Genomic DNA, 27,092 nt, shown 5'->3' with positions numbered 1-27,092 from the left:
AAACTGAATGTGTATTGTTGGTTATAAAAATCAATAACAAGTTTTTAAAACAACAAAATGAAGGAAATCAAGATGTTTACCGATCACTATAACGCAGGGTTTTCAGAGGTGTCTCCTGGTAATTATTCTTTCCTTTATTGTATAGTATTTAGTTACAAGAATCAATTTTATGAGGTACAATAAGAACAAAAAGATAAGATAAGATGCATTTATTGATAAAAATTAATATTTTTTTGTCGTCAGAATATATCATATTAAGTTATAGTTACAACTATCATCAAAGCTCGGAACCGGTCTATTTTTTACCAGTCAAAACCGGTTTATTTCGATTTTACTCCGAACTTTGAAAAGAACGCGAACGTTATGAGAACTTTATTTCAACCGAAATAAACCGGTTTCTTTGACGAGCGGCGAGACGCACGTTCACGGTTTCAAAATAGCGGTTTTTTTTTTCTTTCTCTTTATTTTCGAGCAAAAACGGAATTTAAAGGTTTCGCCGCAAGTACATGATAACGGTTTGATAAATTTAACTGGTATCCGAGCCCTGACTATTATCCTAATTAACAATTTTATTAAAACATTTTACTATTCAAAAACCTTATTTACATTTTATAAATTTAGGTTCATGCACAATTTAATTTGTTACATTGGTAAGTCTTACTAAAATAAAGAAATTACATACATTATTACATGTATTTTGTATTATTTTATTTTTCCTGATAAAACAGGCTTGGAGGCGGACCTAGTCGCATGCCGGGCATGTCTCGCTACGGACACCAAACTGTACAAGCTTGTTGGTGTACTGAAGGACACTTATGAGTGTGTTACCGGCCTGCCGGTAAGTATTATACACTCTATTCATTCTGTTAGTGTCAGATTTAGAGTCAAAATTTTAAGAATTATAGTATTTATATGTCCGCACTAAAAACATAGACATAGACATAGAAAGGCTTTATTTAATATCACATTAATTCTTATATACACTCTGTTTTTATTGAATTCCGTTAACTTTAAGGCAAGGTTCTTTAGATCAAATACAATTAATTTCTCTAAGAAACTAGCGTCTTAACTGTTACGGTTCTCGAGTTATTATAAAAATAAAGATAATTACTGAACACGTGTGTGACAGCCTTTACCAATTCTTAATGATATTTGTTTTGACATGCGCCGTCAATCACTTGACACTAGCTTGAATGTTATTCTTAAGGGTCTCTCACACTAATAAATTCATTTATTATGTATGAAAATAACGAAAAAAATTTTTTCGCGAATTTAACTAAAAGTGGTATACAGGATGGTTCCTGATAATGAACCTAGCTACGTGTCGAATTTAACGGAAAACTTAAAAAAAAACACGTTGTATTAACATACTAATGTATAAAGTAATGTAATTTTATGAAATAAATAATATCAATATCAAACAGCTTGATATTAAAAAGGGCCGCGAGTCAGCATAATGTTGCAGTAAATCAGTTTAAAAATAGACTTGACAAGCATCACATCTACAACTCGGCTATGATTACTGTCATAATGATCACTGGATACAGGCTATATCAGTTTTTTAACTGCATGCCTGCTTATTAAATAATAAATAAATTTTACTGCAATGCTGGTTTTCAGTCCGACCTAATAATTAAGACTTGTAACAAGACTAGTAACAGTAAGACTTGTTATTTTCTCTTTACATATATAAAAAAGATTTTAAATTTTGAGTAGATCTAGACCATTATTGTGTTATTAAAGTACCTACTCTAGTCCACATAGTAGTCTTGTTATCATTTGGGCATTTTCACGAGAACAATAACGAGGCATATTTTTGCTAAGACAGGTAAATTTTATAATTTAAAATATTATTGCTACTAAGGATCATAAAAAACAAGAGACAAAAAATGGTCCGAAATTATCTATTATTTTGCATACTTTCCAAAGTATGCAACATACAAAGTGTTTCAAAAATGTTAACCAAGTGGATAAATTAGGAAAGTTTTTTTTTACCTAGTAGGATCGAAAGGGCTCGTTTTTTCGCGAAAATGCCAATTTAGACATCTTAAATTCCAGGTGTGACAAACAGACAAGCTGCCGCAGCATGTCTGCGGCTGCTGCGGCAGTTTGCTCACCAAATACAGGTGCTTCAAGGAGCGCAGCAGCGCCGCGCACCGGATAATGGGCGACATACTACAGCATTGCGGGGTGAGTCCCTTTCCGAACGCTATAGCTAAAATGTAGAAATACAGACACAGTATAATAAAGAGTACTATCGTACAGTATGGCCACTCCCTCTCCCCGCTAAAAGTGCCGCCCACCCCCAGTCGACCTGTTATATCTCACTCATACAAGCATAGTACACGTTCACCTACACGAGCTTAGAACGCGCCTCTTTCATATATTCGAGCGCCTGTGTCCGAGGTGTGATACAGAGCTCTAGGCATTGATTCTGACAGCCCAGTCGGTGGAAATGTTATTTTTAATGTAAAACTTCCATGAAACTGTGATGCTTACGTACTTAATCCTTGTACAGGTACTAGTTTTGTCATAATTTACAAAAAATACTTTAATATTTCACCTCCATTCGACCTCGGTCTCTTAAAAGTAAGAGTGAAGAGGCTATTAATGCTATTACTGAATCGGCGAGCTCCATCTTAGACTCTTTCTTCACTTCCCATCAGGTGTGACTAGGGTCAATCGCTGATCAGTCCATAATAAAAAAAAAGAAAAAAAAAACCGTAAATGTTCTGAGTTTGAATGCATTATTTAGACCATATCGTTTTAATAAAAACAATAATAAATATTGGGGGACACCTTACACAGATCAACCTTACCCCAAACTGAGCAAAGCTTGTACTATGGGTGTTAGGCGACAGATAAATACATACATATATACATAGAAAACATCCATGACTCAGGAAAAAATATTTTGATGTATTTTTTTTTATTAGTTAAACAATAGTGCTGAAAGTCAGAAATATTTTTCAAATCACCTCTTATACCACTGACCGTAATATAATATGCATATAAACAGATAAGAAATCAGGTAACACATACCAACATTTTCAGCTCACTACGAATATAGTTCGCAACGTCGACAGAGTATCAAATAAGCTCCTTCTTAACTTCACAATCGACATAAACTCAAAAATTATCCACATTGTACACGAAGATAGCGACGTAAAGAAATCCAACCAACAAGATCCCAAAACTATCGATAAAGATGAGACAGACAGACTTACAGATGTCCTAGACGATTTCGAGGAAATAACAAAAACGTTAAACGATGACGTAGATTTAGATTTAATTGATAATGAATTGGACATGAACTATGGAAGCCCTTGCATAGACAGAGCTAAAAGCTTTAGTGTCGAGGAATTGTTCAGAGGAAAAATCAATAATGATTTAAGTGACATCAGTAAAAATATAAGTCATGATATTGGAGATCTTATTAACAAAACTTTTAAAGGGAAAGTTTATACTAAAAATTCTGAGAAAGTAAATCTTATTGCTTTAAAAAATGAAGATACTAATAGCACGTTTCGTGATGCAGAAGAGGTGCTCAAAGCAAACATTAATGATCTACCACCAGATATAACATACAATGATGTTTCAATGATTGCTAATGATGTAAACGATAATGATTCAAATCTAGTCGACACTTTCAACAATTTTATTCTAGACCACGATTATTTAGACGAGAAATTCTTAATTGAAAGCACTGATCTTGAATTTACGAAAAAACATGTCATTTCTAAGAAAGCAGATGAAGATTCTTTACTTAGAGAGATAATACCTAACACAACTAAGGATAAGAATGTTACCTTCAAAGAACGCGATATTAAAACTAAGAATAAGAAAATCAAACCGGTTAAAAATCTTTTGAAACTTAAACTTCTTAATAAAGAAGGTAAACAAGATACCAAAGATTCAAAAACGAATAATAAATGTAACATAACTATAAAAACAGAAGATTCCAACGATAATATTTCTACTAAACCAATAATAATCAAGCCAGAACTTCCTATAGATGATAATATTAAATCAGAACTATCGAAAGAGTTTATCAAGTTCGGAGCGGACTTTAACTTTAGAATCTTCGAGCTAAGCAGAGAAGAGCAGTTGGAAGAGTTGCAGAAGAAGAGAGAAGGAACGCTGTATGTGATCGCTCCGTACAAATGCGTGGATTGTGCGAAAGGATTCAAGACTGTGGCGACGTATGAGAACCATCTAAAAGTACATCAACCGGTGAGTGATATTTACGGAAATTGATAAAAGTTTTTTTGCAAAAAAAATCATTTTTGGCACAAGCTTTTATCGCCGACTGTACTTATCTTTCAACAGTCATCTACTGCTCTCCGAGACGCGTATTCATATTCATATTCAAAACGTAAAAGCTAAATTTGACCCACTTCCCGGTTTCCGACTGAGCTGAAATTTTGCTCATGTATAAATCACGTGACAATGCAATATTATGGTATCATGGAGCTGATCTGATGATGCAGCAGAAAGGTGGTCATAGGAACTCTGTTATGAAACGTCGTATCCCCATCGAGTAAGGGGTTTTTAGAAAGATCTCGGAAAGCAGTAGATGACTGTTGAAAGAAAGGTACAGTCGGCGATAAAAGCTTGTGCCAAAAATGACTTTTTTTGCAAAAAACTTATTATTTATTTTTTTATATAGGTTTAGTTTTAGTTTTCTAAGTCTAGTATAATTTTAATAGTGTAATTTGTAGTATGTGTTATCCTGTATATATCTTACGAAAGTCGACTTAAATTACAAATAATTTATTCAGCAAATAGGCCACAGGGGTAGTTTTACACGCCATAGATACAAAACATTGAACGTTTTCGTTAGTGATAAATTGAAATAGATATCATAGGTACACGAAAGAAAAAATGACAAGGCCCACTGGTGGCCACTGGTGATTCCTGGCTCGGCCACCAGAGGGCCTTGTCGTTTTTTCTTGATGATATCTATTTCAATTTATAATTTATATATAGTAGTGACTACTTGAAAAAAAAGAACAAATCAAAAAATATTCAATAAAAAAATTTGAGTTCCCTAGTTGTTTGCGTTAGTGATTAAAGAAATAGTACATTTTGATACAAGTGCGGAAGATAGGAAATTCGATAGTGGTCCACGTTTCAGAGTTACGGGCCATTCGCGTGCGATATCTGCCGCTCGCGGCACAAGTCCGAGGCGCGCCGCCGCCGCCACTCCGATACACACCGGTACAAGTACTGTTGCACGCGCTGCGAAGTCGTCGCTAGGACCAGGTGAGTTTTACAGCTTTCGCAACAGTATGGTTTGCTTATATCTGGCACACAAGTCCGAGGCGCGCCGGTACAAGTACTGTTGTACACGCTGCGAGGTCGTCGCTAGGACCAGGTGAGTTTTACAGCTTTCGCAACAGTATGGTTTGCTTATATCTGGCACACAAGTCCGAGGCGCGCCGGTATAAGTACTGTTGCACTCGCTGCGAAGTCGTCGCTAGGACCAGGTGAGTTTTACATCTTTCGCAACTGTGTGGTTTGCTTATATCTGGCACACAAGTCCGAGGCGCGCCGGTACAAGTACTGTTGCACGCGCTGCGAAGTCGTCGCTAGGACCAGGTGAGTTTTACAGCTTTCGCAACTGTATGGTTTGCTTTGTAGGGGCGTATATCTGGCACACAAGTCCGAGGCGCACCGGTACAAGTACTGTTGCACGCGCTGCGAGGTCGTCGCTAGGACCAGGTGAGTTTTACAGCTTTCGCAACAGTATGGTTTGCTTATATCTGGCACACAAGTCCGAGGCGCGCCGGTACAAGTATTGTTGCACTCGCTACGAGGTCGTCGCTAGGACCAGGTGAGTGTTACAGCTTTCGCAACAGTATGGTTTGCTTATATCTGGCACACAAGTCCGAGGCGCACCGGTACAAGTACTGTTGCACTCGCTGCGAGGTCGTCGCTAGGACCAGGTGAGTTTTACAGCTTTCGCAACAGTATGGTTTGCTTATATCTGGCACACAAGTCCGAGGCGCGCCGCCGCCGCCACTCCGATACACACCGGTACAAGTACTGTTGTATTGTACACGCTGCGAGGTCGTCGCTAGGACCAGGTGAGTTTTACATCTTTCGCAACTGTATGATTTCCCGCCTTTGTAAATATCGTCAGTACTTTTAAAAAAACTTGTATCTTCGTCTGTCAATGAAAAGAAAATTGTTGTAAGTATGTATGGAATGCATATAGACTTACTGCGTTTTAACTTTGAGGAGCAGCGTGAGATACGAGATTTTTTAAAAGTAGTGACGATATGCTTATTGCAATCTGTTTGTATTGATTTCAGTTGACTTTGTCAATTACAATTAATTTTTCTAAGAAAGTAGTGTCTTAACTCTTACTGTTATTCGAGTTATTCAATAACCTAACCACAAAATTAAAAAAAAACCTGACAGAGTGAACCGATTTCCCATGAAACATTTCTATGAACTCTTCCCTCTAATTCAGCTTTTAATAAAAAAAAATCAAAATCGGTTGACCTTTTCGGGATTTACGATGCCACAAACACACACAAGCAAACAGACACGACAAAGTTATAACACTCCGTCGTTTTTGCATCGTTAAAAAATAAATTTGCCCCTCGGCCACTTGTTCATTCGGATGAACGGCTAACGTGTAGGTACTTAACGCGCGACCGCGAGCAAGTGACGTAGGCCTGATTTTGTGTTATACCATAGAGGAATAAGTAAGGGAAGAGTTGTAACTCCATACATCAGTAAATGCGAGTTATTTGTAGTGACATCTATCGTCATTCACTCGTCAATCACGCGCCAACTAGCGTAAATTATCAGTACTGCTACTCGACAGTAGGTGCCGACACTATTGCGTCTGCCAAAAATGTAATATTAAAACAGTTTACACCTTATATTTTAAGCTGAAGTAATTGAAAGCAAAGTACTGATTAATACTATTGTAATATTAGCTAAAAATTGTTGAGCAATAGACTTTTTGTTCGTCGTGACGTCTATTGACAAGTAGCAGTACTGATAATTTACGCTAGTTGGCGCGTGATTGACGAGTGAATGACGATAGATGTCACTACAAATAACTCGCATTTACTGATGTATGGAGTTACAACTCTTCCCTTACTTATTTCCTCTATGGTTATACTAGCTTTTGCCCGCGGCTTCGCTTTGACGACCGGTCTGGCGCAGTCGGTAGTGACCCTGCCTGCTACGCCGCGGTCCTGGGTTCGAATCCCGATAAGGGCATTTATTTGTGTGATGAGCACAGATATTTGTTCCCGAGTCATGGATGTTTTCTATGTATATAAGTATTTATATATTATATATATCGTTGTCTGAGTACCCACAACACAAGCCTTCTTGAGCTTACCGTGGGCCTCAGTCAATCTGTGTAAGAATGTCCTATAATATTTATTTATTTATTTATTCGCTCGCGTTAGAAAGAGACAAAAAGTAGCCTATGTCACTTTCCATCCCTTCAACTATCTCCACTTAAAAAATCACGTCAATTCGTCGCTTCGTTTTGCCGTGAAGGACGGACAAACAAACAGACACACACACTTTGCCATTTATAATATTAGTACGGATTCTTACAGAGAGCGCGCTGAGGCGCATTACCACTGGCACGCTGGCAAGACGTTCTCGTGCCAATACTGCGGCGAACAATTCGGGTGAGTTCATAATTCATATTAAAATTGAATAACCACGATACAAAATTTAAATTTTGAAAAAATCCCGACATAGTTTTTTTTTTAATACCACGTCGGTGGCAAACAGGTATACGGCCCGCCTGATGGAAAGCGGTCACCGTAACCTATGGACGCCTGCAACTCAAGGGGTGTCACGTGCGCGTAGCCGACCCATTAGAAACTTGTACACTCCTTTTTGAAGAACCCCATACTGTAGTTCAAAGGAATAGTGGACCAGTTTTGACCAAACATGGCTAAGATCACTCCCGACTAATTCAGCTTTCCAATTAAAAAAAAACTACTCTAAATCGGTTCATCCGTTCGAAAGCTACGCCACAGACAGACAGACAAATTGTTTTTGCGTCGGGGGTTAAAAAAAAGGCTGCATAAATATCTGACACTCTTTGATGGCTTTAGAAATAAGATTACCGGTGATTGTACGAATATATTAATAGTGATTGATAATATTTGTGTTTTTCTATGTCACAGTAAAGTGTCGACACATCTGTCGCACATACGCTTGCAGCACCCGGCCGCGTGCGTGTGGTGCCCGCACTGCGGGGCCCCATTCGTGGGAGCCCTGGGGCTTAGACAACACATGCACCGCCGGCACCCAGATGTGAGTCAACTCGATATTCAGATTTTAGGAGTGTCATATAAAACCCGCACTGCGGGGCGTCGTAAAACGTGAGCCGCAGTCACCCCACCGTGAGTTAATCTTGTATTCAGATTAAGACACGAGTGGCCCCGCTGTGCGGGGCTTCGTCACACATACACGTGTAGACAAGGCACCCACGTGACTCAACTCTGTATTCAGATGTTACGTGGGGGCTCTGGGGCTTAGACAACACATGCACCGCAGGCATCCACACGTGAGCCAACTCCCTATTCAGAATTTAGGAGTTTCATACAACACTGGCGTGAAGCCCCGCGCTGCGGGGCTTCGTCACACAAACGTGAGCCGCATTTACCCCACCATGAGTTAAGGTTGTTTTCAGATTTACATTTACAGTTTTCAGATTCACATATAGCACTCAGCGTGTGGCCCGCACTGCGGGGCTTTGCCACACATATGCGGTGTAGGCATCAAGACGTGATTTAGCTCTCTATTAATATGTTTCATGGGCCCTGCCTGCGGCTCATACAACAGATTTTAGGAGTATCACGAAACTTCGGCGTGAAGCCCCGCAATGCGGGGCTTCGTCACAACAACATTGATTATGAAATGTATTTTGTCTTTAGGTAACGAACAGTGAGGGTTGTGTGGAGTGGTACTGTTTCACGTGCCGCATACAGTTTCTCAACGCGCCGGCGTTTCTGCGGCACAAGGAGGCTGGCACCGCCTGCACAGACCTACGGTAACTCTCACACATTTATAACCACGGTCCTGAGTTCGATTTTTTTTAATTATTATTATTATGAACTGATCAGCGATTGACCCTAGTCACACCTGATGGGAAGTGAAGACAGAGTCTAAGATGGAGCTCACCGATTCAGTAATAGCCTATTCACTCTACGTTTAAAGAGACCGAGGTCGTATTTTTCTGGGAACACCGATGCTGGGAGCGCATTCCATTCCTTTGCAGTCCGCATTACAAAGGATGAGGCAAATCGTTTTGTGCGGATAAATGGAACACTAACCACATACGGGTGCATTCGTTCCCCTCGCGTGGACGTCCGAAGATGGAAAGGAGAAGGAGGAATTAGGTCGTGCAGTTCTTGAGCGCACTCCCCAGAAACAGACACTATTAAACCACTATCGACAGACAAGCGACTCGACGGCGATGTTCTAGGGTCTGCAATTTAGCCTTAATAGTAGGGTCAACGCCGAAGAGCCTATGCGCCCGATGCTCTATCGCATCCAGGGCCGCCAGCTGATACTTGGCGGATCCCGGTAAGGGCAGATATTTGTGCGATGAGCACAGATATTTGTCCGTGAGTCATGGATGTTTTCTGTATACAGCGTGTGTATACGGGTGAATATCTTAATAACGATTAGTATCGGACCTACAGTCGGTTCATCTTTACTTGTCCTATCATGTAAACCTGATGTAAACAAACGAAACGTCAAATATGATCAAAGACAATTACTAGTGATTGGAAATGTCGATAAAATGATGTATTAACGATAATTTGTAAATAAACGCTGCTAACGTCATCAGAGGATTTTCAATTTTACGTCACACAACATCTATGTAAAAACCAAAATTTATTTAGGTTTCGTCACATTTGCAACAATCATATGGAAAAGGCTAGTACATTATTCATTTTATAGTACCTGACATTAACATTGATACAACAAAAAATATACTGATAGTAAAATATTCATTGTAAAATCGCTGTCAATAGAAATTGCCAACAATGTAAACAAACCATTATACAAAATATCAATATTTTAGCACAATTTTATTATTTCAAAGGTTGAGGATCACAATTTGATATGAATTGATTAAATAACACCCAGTATCTGATGAGTTAGAATGAAAATTAAAGTCATTTTGACTACAAGGTTTGTTTACATTGTTCACAAATTCTATTGACGGCGACTTTAAAGAGGTAGGAAATAAAACGTAACGAAGTCGGTTAATAAATCTGATAAATTATTGCAGTTAATATCAACGCATTTTTTCCAAGCTATACAAACTCAAACGTTAATATCGATCGTTCATAACGATAAGTTGTCATCCCAACATTACGACTCATAGACAATCTAGACTTCGTAATGTCAGGAGTTTTTAATGTCATCCGTTCGTAATTATAATTATTGATGAAAATCGTTTTAGAAATGATATTTTTCAGTGGTTTTTTGATTGATTTCAATACTTTGTGAGTTTATTTAAGTGTATAATAACATTTTAAGTGATGATTAATGTGCAATTCCAGAGAAAAGAGAGATAATGTTTTCCAGCAGTGTTCGTTTACATGGTTGGACAAGTAAGGTTGAACTGAGTATAAGAAGCCTATAACAATTTTTTTTTTAATAGGTAGATGGGTTTTTTTAATGGCTTTTTTTTTAAATGGGCGAATCGTATTAAATCCACACTCTGTATATGTATAAGTCTTTGTATAAGGTACAGCGGGGCAAATCTCGACTGGGGGGCAAATGTAACTGGTCCATTTTTCCATGTTTTACAATATTTGTAGTATTAAATAAAGTGTCCACCGGTTATATATGGTAGGTGTGTTCAATGGATACATGTAGAACTCAACATGATAGTGTAATAATGAAAAAAATGGACTAGTTACAATTGCCCCCCAGTCGAGATTTGCCCCGCTGTACCTTATTCTATTTATCCTTATCTGAGTACTCACACCAGCGTTGTTAAGCCGTAGTATGAAAGAATGTCCAATTATTTTTTTTTCAGATGTTCATAAAATGTTCTTTCATTTCTTTTTGTTTCATGTCCAATTTTTTTTTTTGTTACAGTTTTTGCTCTTCGTGTGGAGACGGTTTTGAGTCAGATGAGGCGTTGCTGTGTCACCGAAAACTGCATGCCGACACGCCAGCGCAGTGCCACATGGTATGTCTTACATTCTCGTATAATGCAGGTAACGGTTCACTATTGTCATAGATTGAATATAAGATTAGCATAACATCCCATACATTAAAATGCGACCGCCTAAGAACGCGCATACATTAGGCTTGTGCCGTTTCGTTCGTTGATCGGAGCGCTCCGATCTCGTTCAATCGCTCCCACGAACTAGTTCGCTCTTTTAGGTCTTTTGCTCATTTAGTTCAGCCAGACCAGCGACCACTGCGGTCGGAAAGATCAGAACGAATGGGACCGAATAGTGTCAAAATGGTACGAATAGTCCACAGATAGTAACATTCCGGGCCGAAAGGTTGTAAGTAACCGAAGTTTAATATGAAAACTTGACTTTTTTTGTTGCTCTGCTAAGTAGCTCTCGCTCTCGGTCGGCGCAGTCACACATTCGTTCTCGATCCAAACCGTTCGCGCTCGCCGATCCCATACTGAACTAAATGAGCAAAGACCGATTCACAGACCAAGTAAAGATTCAGTTCATTTCGGTCATTGATGGGATTTTATTCCTAACAGTTCATAGTTCGTGAACGACACAAGCCTAGCATACATTCCACCACACATAGATGGCGCCACATGTGAGACATTTCCTTCTGTACTGGGCAGTATGTAATCTATTAACCCTTAAATGCATGGTGATGTATATATGCATCATATATTTGATGGCCCGTAGCTCGATAGCTAGTTATCCAAAATCACATTTATTACTTAATTATTATTCATTATTTCATCATCATCCTCTTTGCGTTATCCCGGCATTTGCCACGGCTCATGGGAGCCTGGGGTCTGCTTTGACAACTAATCCCAAGATTTGGCGTAGGCACTAGTTTTTACGAAAGCGACTGCCATCTGACCTCCCAACCCGAAATTGGGAATTAATTATTAACCCGAATTTAATTATTATTCATTATTTATGATTGTTTAATATACAATTAAATAAATTAAATAATATAACGATTTACTATTTATTATTTAAGGATTTAGATGAAATGGCGGAAAAGTGTGAAAAACAGGACGATGGCGATTTTTAGTATGTGATTTAGGTTGATTTTTTCGGAGTTAGTAATTAGTTTATGTTTAAACATTTTATCATAAAGGTTTCACAAATAGTGTACGTTTATAATAGTAGCATTTTTTTTAACAAAACTTACCAATTACGATATATTTATATAAATAAGATTTGGCCTATTTAACTTATAACACTGATTTAGTATAAAAATCGATCTTTAATATTTTTTTAATTATTTTTCCCAGAGTCAGAAAACCATTGTCTATCAGATCACATATATTAATATCTCGTTAAAAGAAAAAATCATGCATTTAAGGGTTAATCCTCTCGCAGTGTCCCGCCTGGTTCTCATCAGCGCGGTATCTGGAGGCGCACGTGTCGCGCGCGCACGCCGCCGCCCCGCCCCGCGCGCGCGCCACCACGCGCCGTGTCCGCCCCCGAGACAAACCCGCCATGTGCGAGCACTGCGGGAGGAAGTACCACGTAAGTATTATCTGAGCATTTCTTTATTTTTGCCACTTTTATGAAGTGTGATATTTTTGAAAAAAAAAAATGCTATTTCTACTCAGAATTACTACCTTTTCCAATTCTAGTAGTTAAAAAAATTGTCCCATAGGATTTTTTCTTATTTTGTTACCATTTTCCGTACATGTTGTATGGGGTAACAAAAGAGGAAAGTAACAAAAATGTATGGAAGTTCTGGGACACTTTTTCTCCCAGTGAGATTGAAAGTACTCGTGATTCTGAGTACAATTATAAATATATAAATATTGGGGACACCTTAATACAGATCAACTTAGCCCCAAACTAAGCAAAGCTTGTATTGCTATGGGTGCTAAGCGACGATATACGTACTTAAATAGATAAATACATACTCATGTACATAGAAAACATCCATGACTCATGAACAAATATCTGTGCTCATCACACAAATAAATGCCCTTACCGGGATTCGAACCCAGAACCGCGGCTTAGCAGGCAGGGTCACTACCAACTGAGCCAGACCGGTCGTCTACCCCGGTAATTGACCTAAAATTCCCTAAAACTATCAAATTTTTTTTATTGGCAAAAAAAAAGAAATGCTCATCTCACGGTCTAAACCTACTTTCGCTCTTTCCTGCTGTAGCACACAGTATGCTAAAAACTCTTTCTTTGAAAATGAAAATGAAATATTTATTTTTCAAGTAGGCATATTACAATGCGCATATGAACGTCAAATAAAGCTACGCCGGCTCTAACCCTACGCCTCAGCCTCGAGAAGATTTCAGTCCCCCCTCAGTTGGGAGGGGGGTATCCACTATGGGACCGGCAAGAAACTCGGCGGGCAACTTCTTTTCAAAACATTACATCTTATAACTAACATGCATTAAATAACAAGATACAATTTAACATGCAAAAGTATTCATCAAAGAATATGAACAGACTAGGTACTCTATGGAAATTAATTTCAATAAATTATATTATTGCTTAATAATACGTCGTTCTTCTTCAGAGAAAACATATCAAATTGTCACAGAAGAAAAAGATAATATGAATCTCAATATCATTAAATATGTAATTTACCTACACAACATAAAATATAAAATATTTGATGTGCTTTCTTATCTGAACTGTGTTCTCTATACATAATACAATTATTTTAATTGCTATTCGTTTTTTGTAGTTTCTGGTTCGGGCCATGCATGTTTGTCTGCGGCGGGCCATGCATGTTTGTAGGCGCACTTATAACTTTTATAACAATTCGATTAATAATATTGATATTTTTACTCATAATTTGTCCAGTTTCAAGAACAAGGTTCGGAAATTACTGTTGCCTTATTAACTGTACCATTTTTTCATTAAGTAGATTTTTTAAGATGTATCTCATTCTTGAATTTAATTACCCAGTAATGTAGGAAACTCAAGGCCTAGATTTATATATATTTTTGTAAATCGTAGTTGTAAATGGCTGTTTGTTCTCTAAATAAACTAAAAAAATAGTTCTTCGCGATCGGCGTGAACCGTAAAAGGGCATTTCTCAGAGCGTTTCCAAGAGTTTGTTTGTATGTATAAGCTTTATTGTACCAAAGACATGTAACTCCGTATAGACGGATAAAGTCTAAGAAAAAAACGTACCTCAGTCTCTTTTTTTGCTGTGTACTTAACACAGCAAAAAGGAGTGTACAAGTTTCTAATGGATTGGCAACGCGCACGTGACACTCCTCGAGTTGCACACTTCCATAGGTGACGGTGACCGCTTTCCATCAGGCGGACCGTGTGCTTGTTTGCCACCGACGTAGTATTAAAAAAATCTCTAGAATCAGCGGTATCGGCTGTGCGTTCATATGTCAGTCAGTCAGTTTCTTCTTTTATATATGTATTTAGATGTTAATAATAACAAAGTCCCTCGCCACGTATGTCTGTCTATCTATTCGCAACGGTTTACGTAGCTCACCTTTTTTCCTCCAGTCCGCAGCCGCCCTGTCGTACCACCAGCGCTCGCACACGGGAGAGAAACCCTACGCCTGCACGCGCTGCCCGAAAAGCTTCGCCGTTAACCACTCGCTGCAGGTACTTTCAATACAGGCTTTTATTGTCAATTGCGAAAGATCATTATTACATAACATAAAGACAATTTACAGCACATGTTAGGTAATGAGATCATTACGCAACTATGTTAAAAATGAAAGTAACCAAATGTACTGTAAAGCGTCGTACGATACACGTGCGAAAAGGAAATTCGTAACTCCGGTCGATTTAAAACACTTCCTTCGGTCGTGTTTTAATTTATCGCAACTTGTTTCGAACTTCCTCTTTTCCGCACTTGTATCGTAACCGCTTGGTGTTCAATGTCTTAATACTAGTACAAAGTACAAGTTAAGTAGTAGTAAAACACTTTATTGTACCAAAAAAATAATACAACACACAAGAAGAGCTTATCACTAGTACAAAGGCGACCTTATCCCTTTAAGGGATCTCTTCCAGTTAACCTTTGATCAATTGAAGGAGAATTGCAGATGGCATACAGTACAAACGAAATAGAATTGCTTTTGTTTTGCTTCGTTCGATTTAAAAAAAAATCTACTCCCTTTTCTAACGGTATTGGTTCTTTGATTGGCAATTGTGGGTCTTTAGAGGGTAATGTACTATTCTGTGAACTAATCTTGAATGTGTGTGTGTGTGTGTGTGTAGGCTCACATCCGCACACACACAGGCGAGCGCCCGTACCAATGCTCGCGATGTCCGCGCGCCTTCCTCAACGCCAACAACCTCGCAAGGCACAAGAAAACCGTAAGTAACCTGTCACGGTCGCCATGTAATAGGCATAGTGCCGAGAAGGAGATAAACTGATAAACCATACAATAGGCTAGTTTCCTATACTTGAAATAAAATATTTTATACAGTGCAGGAAATACCACACCACATAATTGTAGAAGAAATATATGGACAGTGGTTATGTTTAAACATAATTTCTATTTAATAAGTCAAAGAGAAAGATATAAAGTAAATGAATTGACCGTGACGTCACTCCTCAGTATTTCATAGTAATTCCATATTAGCAAATCGTTTTGACAGTTCTTAAAAAGAAGCTGATTTGACTAGTAGGAAACTAGCCTATTGTGAATAAACCTACAACTGTGAAGTATGTAACTCAGAAGTCACATAACTACAGTCGCCATTGGCGATGACGACTGTACAACGTACAACATGAATGAACCCTGAAAACCAAATCACTGCTAAATATGTAAAACCTGAACGCTTTGAATTATCGTTGCGGCAGGCACATCTGGGGCAAAAGCAGTACGCTTGCTGCGAAATATATAAAACCAAATCACTGCGAATAAAGGTGTAACACCAAACCATTGCGAAAGATGTAAAACCCCCTACGGCTGCAAAGGATGTAAAACCTAACCAAACACTTAATTATCGGTTGCAGATACTCCTAGGCTAGAAGCAGTACGCTCGCTGTGAAAGATGTAAAACCCCCTTCACCTGCGAAACATGTAAAACCTAAACGCTTTAATGTCGTGTGTGTAGGTACACCTGGGCCAGAAGCAGTACGCTCGCTGCGCGGTGTGCCGCCGCTGGCTGTCGTCGCCGAGCGCCGCGCGCCTGCACGCCGCCGCCATGCACGGCGCCACGCACAACCAAACCACAGTTTAAACAAAGAGTACTATCGTACAGTATGGCCACTCCCGCTCCCCGCTGTGCCGCACACCCCCTCTCGGTTACCTCACAGTTACCGCCTGTAAAAAACGCGAAAAGTCGATCTGTAATTTCACTCATACAAGCATAGTACGCGTTCACCTACACGAGCTTAGAATGTGTGCTAGGAACGCGCCTCTTTCATATATTTGATCGCCAGTGTCCGAGGTGTGATAAAGGTGTCATCAGGAGTTCTTCAATAAATTTAATGCACTGAAGTTACATACTAGTTTTATTACTTTAGTAATTAATTTACAAAAAATATTGATATTTGGTAGTGCGCGATCGGATAGTATCAGTGCCGCCTACGTAGGTGCACAGTGCTTTATTGTGCCTGAACATATGTGAGTGTGCACGAGAAAACGTCCCACTTTGTCGATTTCTATAAAGCCGCTTTGTCAGTTTATCCATTTAAAGAAACAAGTAAATCTCTCCTTATTGGTAATCGACAAAGTGGGATGTTTTACTAAACGCACTCACATATAGTATTAACCCTTTAATAGGTAGCGGTAAAAAAATGCCATCATAGTTAAAACAAAAACGCATCTACCATAAGAACTACAGTTCAAAATCGAATGACTAGAACAAACGTCAGAATAGTTAAAGAGTTAAATAACTTGGCATTATCTCCCGAAGAAATACAGAAAAGAACTAAATAAAACAAAGTGTTACTATTAATTTTTAATTTTAAAATAACAAATTAAACATGTAAAATCGGGTCACTCACGCAAAATTGTCGAAGATAGCTCAATCACCAAGAAGACCATCAGAATCGCGCGTGCTCAATGAAAATGCTCCTCGTTACGGAGCGACACATATCGAGCGACCGCCTACGAACGCGCTTACACTCCACCACACATAGATGGCGCCACAAAAAATGCCATTAAGTGTCAATTCCGATCCGTAAATCTATGTCAAAAATGACACTTAACGCCATCTACAAGTATAATCGAAAGCTACAAGACATTTTTTTTGTGGCGCCATCTATGTGTGATGGAGTGTAAGCGCGGTCTTAGGCGGTCGCATTTTAATGTATGGGATGGTATGATCTTGTTATATTTAATTTATGGTCTAATGAAGATAACCGTGAATCATTCAAAACTCCTCCATATGTTCATCCTGTGATCTCTTCAAGGATATACGTTTATATCTTCATCCTGAGCGTGTTTTATAGTTGTTTGTTTCTTCCTGGGGGCACGTTTCGGCCACGGCTCGCCATTGTGCACAGTGCGCACGTGCATAATCATCGCGAACTTTGTTGAGAACACGCGCCCGCAAATGTCGCAAACGGAGTTCTTGCGAATGCCCAAGTGCACCTGGATAAGAAAGAATAAATAAATAAACAAATAAATATCGAGGGACATCTTACACAGATCAACCTAGCCAAGATTATATACTGTGAGTGCTAAGCGACGATATACATACTTAAATAAATAAATATTATAGGACATTCTTACACAGATCGACTGAGTCCCACGGTAAGCTCAAGACGACGTGTTGTGAGTACTCAGACAACGATATATTGTATATAATATACAAATACTTATACAACATAGCATCTTAGTTCGGTGTAATAAGAGCGTAGTACCATATTTATGAGACGATTATTTCGATACGTATTTTTGCACTTGACTGTACAACATGAATGAACCCTGAAAACCAAATCACTGTGAAATATGTAAAACCTGAACGATTTGAATTATCGTTGCGGCAGGCACATCTGGGCCAGAAGCAGTACGCTCGCTGCGAAAGACTTAAAACCAAATCACTGCGAAAGATGTAACACCAAACCATTGCGAAATATGTAAAACCCCCTACGGCTGCAAAGTATGTAAAACCTAACCAAACACTTTATTATCGGTTGCAGATACTCCTAGGCTAGAAGCAGTACGCTCGCTGTGAAAGATGTAAAACCAAATCACCGCGAAAGACGTAAAACACCCTACAAGTGCGAAAGATGTAAAACCCCCTTCACCTGCGAAGCATGTAAAACCTAAACGCTTTAATGTCGTGTGTGTAGGTACACCTGGGCCAGAAGCAGTACGCTCGCTGCGCGGTGTGCCGCCGCTGGCTGTCGTCGCCGAGCGCCGCGCGCCTGCACGCCGCCGCCATGCACGGCGCCACGCACAACCAAACCACAGTTTAAAAAAAGAATACTATCGTACAGTATGGCCACTCCCGCTCCCCGCTGTGCCGCACACCCCCTCTCGGTTACCTCACAGTTACCGCCTGTCAAAAACGCGAAAAGTCGATCTGTAATTTCACTCATACAAGCATAGTACGCGTTCACCTACACGAGCTTAGAATGTGTGCTAGGAACGCGCCTCTTTCATATATTTGATCGCCAGTGTCCGAGGTGTGATAAAGGTGTCATCAGGAGTTCTTCAATAAATTTAATGCACTTTAAAATTACATACTAGTTTTATTACTTTAGTAATTAATTTACAAAAAATATTGATATTTGGTAGCGCGCGATCGGATAGTATCAGTGCCGCCTACGTAGGTGCACAGTGCTTTATTGTGCCTGAACATATGTGAGTGTGCACGGGAAAACGTCCCACTTTGTCGATTGCTATAAAGCCACTTTGTCAGTTTATTCATATAAAGATACAAGTAAATCTCGCCTTACTGGTAACCGAAAAAGTCAGACGTTTTACTAAACACACTCACTTAGTCTTAAATAACTTGGTATTATCTCCCGAAGAAATACAGAAAAGAAGTAATAAAACACACTGTTACTATTAATTTTTAATATTAAAATAACAAATTAAACATGTAAAATCGGGTCACTCACGCAAAATTGTCGAAGATCGCTCAATCACCAAGAAGACCATCGCGCCTGCTTAATGAAAATGCTCCTCGTTACGGAGCGACACATATCGAGCGATCTTCGACAATTTTACGTGAATGACCTGATTTTATATATCAGTGTCTCACGGTAGTTATTAAAATTAAAATAAGTCCTCTTTACGGAAAAAAACTTCAGAAGTGGGATACTTTGGTAATATAAATTGGCGACGAGTTAAATATTCTCTTATATACTTCCTCTTCTATTTCTCTTATAATCTCCTCGATATTAGACTTATATTGACCCGGATATAGACCGTGATTACCTTTTTGATTTTTGTCGAGCTCCCGATATTGCGACGCAGTTGCATGAATCATGATCACGGAAAACTGACGAAGGCGGGTGGATGTCAAAGTTGCGTAGACAGCGCGCGATTTACCCTCGGCTGCGTTCACTTTCAGCGTTACCACTGGTCGCATTCACACTCGATGGGTTGTCCAAACACACTACACTCACACGCGGTCAATATAACTCTAATCATAAATTAAATATAACAAGATCATACCATTCCAAGCGGACCCCAGGCTCCCATGAGCCGTGGCAAAATGCCGGGATAACGCAAGGAGGATGATGAAGATCATACCATCCCATACATTAAAATGCGACCGCCTACGAACGCGCTTACACTCCACCACACATAGATGGCGCCACAAAAATGCCATTAAGTGTCAATTCCGATCCGTAAATCTATGTCAAAAATGACACTTAACGCCATCTACAAGTATAATCGAAAGCTACAAGACATTTTTTTTGTGGCGCCATCTATGTGTGATGGAGTGTAAGCGCGGTCTTAGGCGGTCGCATTTTAATGTATGGGATGGTATGATCTTGTTATATTTAATTTATGGTCTAATGAAGATAACCGTGAATCATTCAAAACTCCTCCATATGTTCATCCTGTGATCTCTTCAAGGATATACGTTTATATCTTCATCTTGAGCGTGTTTTATAGTTGTTTGTTTCTTCCTGGGGGCACGTTTCGGCCACGGCTCGCCGTTGTGCACTGTGCGCACGTGCATAATCATCGCGAACTTTGTTGAGAACACTCGCCCGCAAATGTCGCAAACGGAGTTCTTGCGAATGCCCAAGTGCACCTGGATAAGAAAGAATAAATAAATAAACAAATAAATATCGAGGGACATCTTACACAGATCAACCTAGCCAAGATTATATACTGTGAGTGCTAAGCGACGATATACATACTTAAATAAATAAATATTATAGGACATTCTTACACAGATCGACTGAGTCCCACGGTAAGCTCAAGAAAACGTGTTGTGAGTACTCAGACAACGATATATATAATATACAAATACTTATACAACATAGAAAACATCCATGACTTAGGAACAAATATCTGTGCTCATCACACAAATAAATGCCCTTACCGGAACTCGAACCCGGGACCGCGGCGCAGCAGGCAGGGTCACTACCGACTGCGCCAGACTGGTCGTCAAACCAATAAATAAATAAACAAATAAATATTGAGGGACATCTTACACAGATCAACCTAGCCCAAACCATAGATAAATCAAGAAAGATTGGTAACTCAGTACATCGCTACACGGCCTACTTAACGCGAGTTATCGTCGCTGGTACCTCTTAGTTTTCGAGTTATTTACAGATGGCGCTATTTTCAATGTTTAAAAGTGTCGTCTAGTGAGATAATAATTAATTACATTGCCGAGTAACCTTATATGAATATGATTCAATATTTTGAGCCGGGCGGCTCCTTGTTTTTTGGCTTAGGGGTTAGTGTATTTGACATGCACGTCTATGATCCCGAGTTCGAGACCCAGGTCCGGATTTTTTTTAATATGTTTGAAAAACAGTTATATTGTTGTTTTTTACTTTTTTTATATATAATTGAATATTAGAAAAATAAAATATGACGTGAAGTTGAATCATAGAAAAGTAAGTATAAATTGTTCGCGCCTACTTGTTGTATGTGTGTTTATAAAACCGATAGGCCCATAGGGAAGTACCTATCTACCTACTCGACTCTCCAATCACTTGCCGCCATGTCAAGAGGATCATGTACTAAAGGACTGAAGTGTTTTTTTGCAATGATTATGGTCCAAGAGCTGGCAGGATTTTAGAGTAGGTCCTTGAGGCAACCTGGAAAGGTGCTCAGATGCTTCTCTAATCATGACCAACATCAGGTCTGCAAGTCTGGCAGCTAAAGGGGCGGGGCTTTATCGAGCTATGAATTTTTAAAGATTTAATTTTTTGGGGCCCAAACAGAAAATATCTATGTGGACGTCATATTTTAATTTCCTACAAGAAAGGTTATGTACGTTTTTTCGATAGGATCAATATATAAATGGATAATTTAGTAAGAAAGTTTTTTTTAATCGATTACATGCTCCGTTTTTCGTCAATACCTCGTAAACGGTGGCCCACAGCAAAAGGAGCTGCCAGCTCTCCGTCTATTATGACTTATGACCATATAAGCAGCGACTCAGCGAGTGTCCTTCGAAGACCTGGCAAGCAATTATGGTCGCTCGATAAGTGATAAAATAGCAGGCCGTCCCAATCGCACTATTTGTAAGTGCGATAGGGACGGCCTGATATTTTATCGTCTATCGCGCGACCATGCTGGTTGCGCAGATCCGTCGGTAAAGCAGTGTTGCACCTATGGCTCGGGAGAAAAGGCGAATCATCAGCAAGCGGCTCCATCGGTAAAGCAGTCCGCGGCGACAGATATTCGTCGACAAGCGGTCATATTTGGAATATTGGCCAATGACGAGACAGCTGTCAACATGGCGGAAACAGTTGTCGGCACGATGTAAACATTGCAACAAAATACTTAATACGATAATGTAGATGATATGAAGACGAAAACTACTAAAAAAAACCTTTAAAGTTTATGTGACGTAGAAACGCAGGCGTTAATAGACTCTGGCAGTGGATATAACCTAATCAACAAAGACTCTTTCGACGAATTTAAAGTGGATTGCGTGAGTGAGGACTTCACTGTTTCTGATCGCGATGGTACTGTTAGGAAAACGTCGAGCATTTGGTTGTCGAGTATGAACCGGTGGAGACTAAGGAAGCGCCGATCGAGCTCAAGATCACTCTGAAAGATGATATCCCTGTGGCGAAATGAAGAGCTCAATGCGACTAAACAGCTGATTTTATAGCCAATAGTCAATCGTTTATTGCAAGAACATAGTGAGATTACATAAGATGATAACATTGAAAAGCAGTTCTTATGTTCTACCAAGCAAGGCATGCAATATTTAACAATTATTTAAAGTATGTACAATATAATGTCAATATACTTTGTTACACAATAATTCATTACAAATATACACAAGGATTGAGTCAATTTATTACATTTTATAAATTACACAGCTAAGATGTCAAATATAGGCATAGATAAATTACTTAATTAATAATTAAGTTTTGAAAGATGGTGACTATAATGACTTGTGTTTGGAAAATGGCATGCCAAACAAAGGAGACCAACAGCAAACGGTGGTGCCTAAGGTAATGGGGAAGGAAGTTGCATATAAGGTGCATAGTAATGGTCATTTTGCTATGAGAACGAGGAAAAGGGCATTCACTGAGACGAAGAAGCCCTACGATCACACAATTACAGTTGTTGATGCGTTCACCAAGTGTGTGTGGCCCTACCCGATGAAGTCGACATCTAGAGCAGAGGTGATTAGCAAGTGGCAGTTGCAGCGACAGACGTTTGGTAACCCTATTATACATATTACCTTTGCCCGAGGTAAAGCATTAAAGAAAAGAGCTTTCAGAAGTACTGTGAAGATGAAACTTTAACTTTGTAAGAAATTCTTGGTGCCTAAAAGTTAACTTGATTTGTTACTTTATTAAGTTTAGTAAGTTTGGTGAATATTTAAAATGTTGTTGTGTTGTAAAATGCTAAAAGTTGTTACAGTCATTGTTTTTATATCTAATGCTTATATTGTCGGATGTTTTTCAATTTATGTTGAAATGTAATGTTGAATGAATGAGATGTAGTTAGATGAATGAACGTTGAAGTATATCTGGGCATTTCTCAGAGTGTTTCAACTTTTTGATTTCGGTGGCAGCATTAGTACCCGAACCCCGTAAGCGTAGCATGAGTTTTCTTTGTTTCTGGTAGAAATCCGCGACTTCTATTTAAATTGACAGAATTTCATGTGACTCTTTACAGGATTCATGTAAAACTGTTGCCACCGAAAACAAAAAAATTTAAACACTGAGAAATGCCCATCTGAAGGCAGATATGAGAGCAGGACAGCCGAGAATGTGGGATCGGAACGTAAGGTGATGGCGTGAAACAGAACGTTGTATGATAGTAGAATGACAGGAGGTGTGAAAGGCGATGGGAGAACAGTTTTGAACGATGAGCGATCGAACGTGAAAGAATTTAGTAAAATCTGTTAATTTCTTATTTGCTGCTTAATAAAAGTTATTCGTTGTTTATTGCTGGGTTTTCATTCGAGGCATAACAATATCCCACAAATATATTGTTTTATTCCCCATTAATATTCGATATGTAAAAAATACCCCAAATAAATAATAGCACTAGACATAGTGTTGTGTTCCTGCCGGTGAGTAAGGGTGCCAGAGCTCAACGAGGGTGCGGTGTGTTGATGACGGGAGCACTTACGGAACTAACTTGTTCCGTCTATTGTCCTTTGAGTCGTCGGCTACCCGAACCCTCCTTAGAACTTGTACATTCCTTTTTGCTGTGTACTTAACACAGCAAAAGGGAGTGTACATGTTTCTAATAGGGTGGCAACGCGCTTTTGACACTGTTTGAGTTGCAGGCGTCCATAGGTTACGGTGACCGCTTTACATCAGGCGGGCCGTATGCTTGTTTGCCACCGACGTAGTATAAAAAAAATCCGTAAATCATTTGACAACTTTTGTCTCATTTTGATTATAGTGCCACCTGATTCTGTCGTGCTGATATACATATATGTAGCTGTTTGTGGTAAAACATTTTTATACTAATAAAAATAAAATAATCAGAAAGTAATACTTCCGTCTTAGTGCGTTTTCACATTATCCGATCCGATATCAGATGTAGGACCGATATCCCATATATTTAAGCCGCCTTTTTTCGATTTTCGCCTTTGAAATCTTTCCTACATCCGATATCTGATCGGATAATGTGAAAACGCACTTAGTGTTGTAATATTTTACGTAGCATATTTTGCCTATTCTGGAATGTACGTCCAAGGTAATTTAGAACTATCTTGGAATAAAATATTATTAAAAACTCAAAACAAATACTAAAACTGTTATCTTCAATATGGCAATTTTGTTTAGCATGCAGCGCATGCAGTTTTGTGCATCTTGCATACGCGCCATCTACCGGATTATAATGTTTGCTATTAGTCATCAAACGTACAAAACACCATGAATTGAACCTGATTCAAGTACCCGATTGGTAAAAAAATAATTAATTGTTTTTGTAAATTTCGGTGTTATATAATGATAATGTTGTATGATCAAGTTCCAAATTTTTAAATATTACGACTTGGGTCATTTAAATGAAATTATTTCGTGAATTGAACAATACCATTTGTCGCGAGAGTATAGTAATGCCATCTATTGTTTTACGAGTCAAACATATAAATTGGACTACGGAGTTCCCATTCTTTGTAGTCTAATTTTTCTATGCCCAAACTAAGCAAAGATTGTACTATGGGTGCTAGGCGACGATATAAATACTTACATAGATAAATACATCCATACTAATATTATAAATGGGAAAGTGTGTGTATCTGTTTGTTTGTTCGTCTTTCACGGCAAAACGGAGCGACGAATTGACGTGATTTTTTAAGTGGAGATAGTTGAAGGGATGGAGAGTGATATAGGCTACTTTTTGTCTCTTTCAACCGCGAGCGAAGCCGCGGGCAAAAGCTAGTAATAAATAAATAAACAAATTAATATTGGAGGACATCTTACACAGCTCAACCTAGCCCCAAACTAACCAAAGATTGTACTATGGGTGCTACGCGACGATATACATACTTAAATAGATAAATACATTCATAGAAAACCTCCATGACTCAGGAAAATATCTGATCTCATCACACAAATAAATGCCCTTACCGGGATTCGAACCCAGAAGCACGGCTTAGCATATTAGATAGTACATAAATAAAAAATAAACAAATTAATATTGGGGGACACCTTACACAGATCAACCCAGTCCCAAACCACAGAATATATGTATAATAGTACAAGTACAGAAGGCTCACTCCTTTGATATTGACCACATGCCGCCATTCTAAATTCTTACCTACATTAACAAACGGACCGCACGCGACCAGCTGAATCATATTGTGCCGCGCGAAGATCGTCACCACTGAATGGGCCGTGAACTCGCGGCCGCCGGCATGTACTTTGTAGCGTGCTTGTGCGCATTTGTGCTGCTCGCGTGCGGTCCGTTTGTTAATGTAGGTAAGAATTTAGAATGGCGGCATTTGGTCAATATCAAAGGAGTGAGCCTTTTGTACTTGTACTAAATATTATATATTCTGTGGCCTAACCATGAAATGAAATACGCGGTGTAAAGCCATACCAGAAAATACGACGACGCGCCATGTTGCGGAATTAAGGCTATTGCCTATTGCTATTCAGGCTAGTTGCCTCCTAGTCAAATCAGCTTCTTTTTAAGAACTGTCAAAACGATTTTGAACGACTTGCTAATATGGAAATAATATGAAATCGAATTGAGTGACGTCACGGTCAACTCAGTTACTTTATATATTTTTCTACCTGACTTATTAAATATAAATTGGATTTCAAAATAACTTATATCTATGCTTTTCTTATATCTATGTTTTTTTTTGTTTTCCGTTAAATTCGACACGCAGTACATGGTTTTTCGTTAAATTCGAAAAAAAAAAATATTTTATTCCTTTCCATAATAAATGAATTAATTAGTGTGAGAGGACCTTAATCTTAACTTACGTTTCGCACGTGACGCTGCATGTTGCACTTGTCTGTGAAGGCGACGCCGCACTGCTCGCACGTGAATGGTTTCTCCCCCGCGTGTGTCATGTGGGCCTGCACGCACACAGACACAATGAGGAGGCACACTAACATTCTATCCAGCCAGGCGGCGCCTGTGCAAGCGAGCATGTCACTGACATTCACAATCTGTCACTACAACACAGCAACAAAACGCGGGAACTTAAGTGTTATAATCGTCACTAAGTGTCATAGCCCTACACATTACCGGTAAACGTCATTTCATTTTTTTGTACAACGTCGGTGGCAAACAAGCATACGGTCCCCTGATGGAAAGTGGTCACCGTCACCTATGGACGTCTGCAACTCAAGGAGTGTCACGTGCGCGTTACCAACCCATTATAAACTTGTACACTCCTTGATCTGTGTAAGGTGTCCCCAATATTTATTTATTTATTTACGACAACCTAAAGATAAAGCAAGAAGTAACTTCTTACCCCCTTATTTATAAAAAAGTCACTGAACCTATTAGTTAAAAAGTGTTTTGTCCCTTTCTCGCAAATACAGAAGTCAGCATGACAAAAAGAGACAAAACACATTTTTAACTACCTAAGTTAAGTAACTTTTTATGAATACGGGGGTGTGTAATAAGATGGGGCCACCTGTCAGCTTGAGTGTGCGTCCTCATGACAGCTGACTCCAGAATACACGGTGTATACTTACATTTCGCACGTGCCGATGCAGGTTGCACTTGTTGGTAAAGGCGGCGCCGCACTGCTCACACTTGAACGGTTTCTCCCCCGTGTGCACGGGCATATGGGCCTGCACACAAGCAGAAACTATTCAAATTTGTTTTTATCATTCAGAAGCGCTGGTGGTAA

General features: G+C 39.1%; 2 protein-coding genes across 5 annotated transcripts in view; one reads left to right on the top strand and one right to left on the bottom strand.

Moving 5' to 3' along the window:
- Nucleotides 1-16,643, top strand: LOC125239320 (zinc finger protein with KRAB and SCAN domains 7-like). 2 transcript variants are annotated; one of them, XM_048146864.1, is made up of 13 exons: nt 1-118; nt 729-838; nt 2,059-2,190; nt 3,055-4,233; nt 5,138-5,265; nt 7,593-7,667; nt 8,175-8,304; nt 8,928-9,043; nt 11,113-11,206; nt 12,570-12,719; nt 14,685-14,786; nt 15,408-15,506; nt 16,254-16,643. In XM_048146864.1, exons 3-13 carry the CDS (start codon nt 2,164-2,166, stop codon nt 16,377-16,379), a joined length of 2,226 nt encoding a protein of 741 aa, XP_048002821.1. In that variant the 5' UTR covers nt 1-118; nt 729-838; nt 2,059-2,163; the 3' UTR covers nt 16,380-16,643. The 2 variants fall into 2 exon arrangements, with proteins under 2 accessions (XP_048002821.1, XP_048002822.1); XM_048146865.1 differs by lacking the exon at nt 12,570-12,719.
- A 763-nt stretch (nt 16,644-17,406) lies between these two features.
- The window catches only part of LOC125239191 (zinc finger protein 791-like), a 36,205-nt gene continuing 26,519 nt past the window's right edge, over nt 17,407-27,092 (bottom strand). The window contains exons 11-13 of one of the 3 annotated variants that reach the window (XM_048146707.1): nt 26,935-27,033; nt 26,212-26,307; nt 20,033-20,363 (exon numbers count right to left, since the gene is read on the bottom strand). In XM_048146707.1, coding sequence (XP_048002664.1) covers nt 20,178-20,363; nt 26,212-26,307; nt 26,935-27,033 — 381 coding nt within the window. In that variant the 3' untranslated portion in view covers nt 20,033-20,177. Of the gene's footprint in view, nt 17,738-20,032; nt 20,364-26,211; nt 26,308-26,934; nt 27,034-27,092 lie in introns of those variants that run through there. The other 2 variants (XM_048146710.1, XM_048146708.1) reach the window with 2 other exon arrangements.

Source organism: Leguminivora glycinivorella, chromosome 25 (genome assembly GCF_023078275.1).
Source record: "Leguminivora glycinivorella isolate SPB_JAAS2020 chromosome 25, LegGlyc_1.1, whole genome shotgun sequence".
Classification (NCBI taxonomy): Eukaryota; Metazoa; Arthropoda; class Insecta; order Lepidoptera; family Tortricidae; genus Leguminivora; species Leguminivora glycinivorella.
Note: the sequence above shows the minus strand (reverse complement) of the source record. Positions and strands in the feature narration are given on the sequence as shown.

What these genes read in the sequence shown, in the direction of transcription:
- LOC125239320 (XM_048146864.1), top strand. Translation starts at nt 2,164, where the DNA reads ATGGGCGACATACTACAGCATTGCGGG. An exon ending in TGCACCGCCGGCACCCAGAT is followed by an intron (nt 8,305 to 8,927) that starts GTGAGTCAACTC and finishes TTTTGTCTTTAG; the next exon opens with GTAACGAACAGTGAGGGTTG. An exon ending in ACCGCCTGCACAGACCTACG is followed by an intron (nt 9,044 to 11,112) that starts GTAACTCTCACA and finishes TTTTTGTTACAG; the next exon opens with TTTTTGCTCTTCGTGTGGAG.